At 32.8% G+C, this 3,835-nt stretch overlaps 1 protein-coding gene across 1 annotated transcript; it reads left to right on the forward strand.

Moving 5' to 3' along the window:
• The first annotated feature begins 573 nt into the window (after positions 1–573).
• Positions 574–3,415, forward strand: LOC107909366 (calcium uniporter protein 2, mitochondrial). The gene is made up of 2 exons (XM_016836854.2): positions 574–1,270; positions 2,782–3,415. Exons 1-2 carry the CDS (start codon positions 683–685, stop codon positions 3,241–3,243), a joined length of 1,050 nt encoding a protein of 349 aa, XP_016692343.2. The 5' UTR covers positions 574–682; the 3' UTR covers positions 3,244–3,415.
• The last annotated feature ends 420 nt before the right edge of the window (positions 3,416–3,835 follow it).

Raw genomic sequence — 3,835 nt, forward strand, 5'->3', positions numbered from 1 at the left:
TTTTAAAAAAGTGATTTAATTTTTTAAAAATTATGGTTAAATTTAATTTAAAAAATAAAATATAATATAAAAACATTTAAAACCAAAATTATCGAAAAATGATGGAAATGAGATTACCTAAGGAAGTCAACATCTAAAAGAGATGCGAACTATAAATATTCATATGATCAGACGGTTCGATCGGTGTTTGTTGGTTCAAGCTTAGCCATCCACGTGTAAGGACTTAATAAATCATGCGCTTCAATATTTTCTCTCGTGAAAACCACATCCTCCAATTTCTCGTCTCCCCCTCCGATATATTCAATGCAACTTAAGTAGAAGAAAATATTTTTTATTTAATTATTTCTTCTTCTTTTTTTTTAAATTTTTTTAATAAAAAAACTGTTTAATTAATAAAAGAAAAAGAAAAATCAAGAAATACCCCTTAATAATCTCCTTTCTAAAATACCATCTCCAAAATATCTTAAATTATCGCGTTATTTTTAATTATTTTAAATAATTAAAAAATATATTTTTTCTTTCTTCTATTCATCTTCCTCCATTGTTGGATACTATAAAAAGGGATTAAACCCTCTATTGATTTGCCATCATCATCAAGCAAAGCAAAAGCTTTGAAATATTTACTCTCTTTCCCAGAAATACAGGAAAAAAAAAGAGCTTTTTTTTTCTTTAAATTTCATCAATGGCGTTGAAGAAAACTTTGGTGGAGAAGCTTTTCAATATTTCGAAAATTTCATCACAAGCTGTTACCAATTGCCGGATTTCATCAACGACGATTCAAAATCGAATCTCGAAGAATGCCGGGAAAGCTACGGCCGAAATGGCACCGGATCCGGGAGATCTTAACGGTGCCGGTAATGGTGTGTTCAAGCGGTTTCTTCATAAAGGATCTGCGGTTTCACCGGCAATGAGGACGTTACCGAGGGGGAAAGATTTGATTGAGAAGTTGAAGGAGATTGATATGTCGAAGGATCGGATCCGTTTAGACGGGTTGAACTTGAACCCGGTCTTGACGGCTAAACCGGTGGTGACGGAGGTGACTTCGTTGTCGGTTCAGGAATTGAAGAAGTTATTAAGGGTGGGGCAGTTGGAAGCGGTGAAAACGAGGTTGATGAAGACAGGTAAAACCTGGATTTCGTATTCGGATTTCATTCGGATCTGCGGTGAAAGCTGTTCGGATCCAGAACAAGGATTGCAGTTCGCTAAATCGTTAGATGAATCTGGAAACGTCATCGTGCTGGGAAACGTCGTCGTTTTACGACCCGATCAGGTACATAACTAATTTCCCCCCTTTAATAATTATCTCTTTGAAAAATATCCCTCTTTTTCTGCAGATAAGATTTTGTTCTTGTTTTTGGCTTACAGATAACAACAGATTTATGCATATGGTGGATGGAAATTTAAAAAAAATAGAAAAAAATAAGAAAAAAAACATAGGTTCAACACAAATTTAAATATTTAATCTTTTTTTATATTTTTTAAATTAGAAATTAGAATCTACCGAAGACTGATATGGTTTTTTTTGTGGGTATTTTTGTGGCTTCTTTTTTTCTCTTTTTTCCACAGGATTTTTTACGCACAGTGTTAAAGGTTTCCCAGGTTTGAGATGGTTTCTGAGAACTGAAGGACCCAAAAACAACAACAAAAAAAATTTTAAATGCTTAATTTGTGTTAAATTATTTCTGATGCTATTAGTGAATTAAGAACAAACTTTTCATAGTTATCAATTAAGGACTTAATTGATTATTTCGTTAAGTTTGATATTAATTCACTTGGAGCTTCAAATAATATAAATTCAAATTAAGCATTTAAACCCCCCCCCCCAAAAAAAAAAAACCCCTTCCATTCTTCGACACTGTGATTACAAAGATCACATTTTTTATTTTCGGTGGGGTTTAAGGGGTAAAGATAAAGCCATTGCCTTTAGTCCTTTACCCCCACCCCATTTATTTATTAAAAAAATAGAAACTTTACTGTTAATTCATAGAAAAATTGGATGACGGTGGGAAAGTGAAAGACACTTGGTTGGTTGGCCCGTTTTTAAAAACCTTTTTTTTTTAAATTTGTGTGGTGCAAGTGGAAAAGAACGGTGAATAAGAAAAGTGAGGAGCAAGAAAAAGAAAATGAAACGGACTGATTGGGGGAATTGGGAATTAGGGTTTTTTATTTGAAGTTCAATTTGTGTAATTATATTGACCAAAGGAATAGCCTTTGATAAGTATAACTGAGAATTAGGGTTTTTGATTGGAGTTCAATTTGTGTAGTTATATTGACCAAAGGAATAGCCTTTGATAAGGATATTTGGGAATTAGGGTTTTTAATTGGAGTTCAATTTGTGTAATTATATTGACCAAAGGAATAGCCTTTGATAAGGATAACTGGGAATTAGGGTTTTTAATTGGAGTTCAATTTGTGTAATTATATTGACCAAAGGAATAGCCTTTGATAAGGATAACTGGGAATTAGGGTTTTTGATTTGTGTTCAATTTGTGTAATTTAATTGACCAAAGGAATAGCCTTTGATAAGGATAGACTTTAAAGGCTTCAACTTGATATAACCTTTTTTTTTTCTTATACTCAATGTTTTGTTGATTTTATTGGCTTTTTTTTTTGACAATTTTTTTGTATTTTACAAAAAAAAACCCTTAAATTTTTTTGTTTCTTTGATTGGTTTTTCATGTTGTTTTTGAGCTGTCATACGTGGAAACATTCAAAGGAAAGATGAAATTGAGCCATGTTTTACCCAAAAGTGTTTTTGTTTCATTTTTTTTCTTATTACAGGTAGCAAAAGCACTTGGTGGTCTAATTCCTTTACCCGAACCCGGTCTGAATGACCCGAGACGAAAAGAATTAATCGAGTTGGAGCAACAAAAAGCCGCGATCGATACGAAAGCTGATTCCTTGGTCCGTCGTGAACTCTGGCTCGGTTTAGCTTACTTGGTGGTTCAAACCGCTGGGTTCATGAGACTAACCTTTTGGGAACTCTCATGGGATGTGATGGAACCTATTTGCTTCTACGTCACTTCCATGTACTTCATGGCCGGATATGCATTTTTCCTTAGAACGTCCAAAGAACCTTCTTTCGAAGGATTCTATCAAAGCAGGTTCAACGCCAAACAGAAGAAACTTATCGAGTCTCAAGGCTTTGATATCCGAAGATATAATGAATTGAAAGAAATATTTTACCCAGATTCATCTTCTCAACAAGCCTTTACAACAGCATCATTTGATCATTCCGAATAAAATAGAAACAAGAAATAATACAATTTTGTTTTTAGGATTTTAGGGTGCGGCTTTTATGTAATATTCTTCAAAGAGCCCCTTTTTTTATTTCTCTCATATAACATATTGGGATTGAAAGTTGATCCAAATACAAAATTAGATAAATTGACTTATGAAACCATTTAAAAATCGATATTCCTTTTGAGTTCAACTTTTTAATATTTGAATTGGAATCCCTCTATTTTTTATTTTATCCATTATAGAAAATGGCATTTTTTATGTACTTCACTCAGTGCCTAAAAAGACATGGAGTGTAATGGCAATTAAACCATCTTTTGTACCTATGCCATTTGAAAAATTGGGTCAATATTGGAGTCCCCACATGCACTAACAAAGTTTGAACAAATCCCAATACGTACCAAAAGGAAAAGACAAATCCAAGTAGAGTGCACGTCACAGCCACTTCCACGAGTTAGATTTATAAATTTGGAATATTTTTATTATATATGGTGAGTATTTACAATTTTTCTCGACTTTTTATTCTACTTGTAAAGCTTAAAAATTTTATGAGTAATATGTAAAATAATTTTCACACTTATATAGGTTTAATTAA

The sequence above is a fragment of the Gossypium hirsutum genome, chromosome D03, assembly GCF_007990345.1.
Source record: "Gossypium hirsutum isolate 1008001.06 chromosome D03, Gossypium_hirsutum_v2.1, whole genome shotgun sequence".
Lineage (NCBI taxonomy): Eukaryota > Viridiplantae > Streptophyta > Magnoliopsida > Malvales > Malvaceae > Gossypium > Gossypium hirsutum.

Excerpts from the sequence above, each read along its gene's own strand:
- LOC107909366 (XM_016836854.2), top strand. The coding sequence starts at position 683 with ATGGCGTTGAAGAAAACTTTGGTGGAGAAGCTTTTCAATATTTCGAAA. Across the intron at positions 1,271-2,781 it reads TCGTTTTACGACCCGATCAG|GTAGCAAAAGCACTTGGTGG; the intron begins GTACATAACTAA and ends TTCTTATTACAG.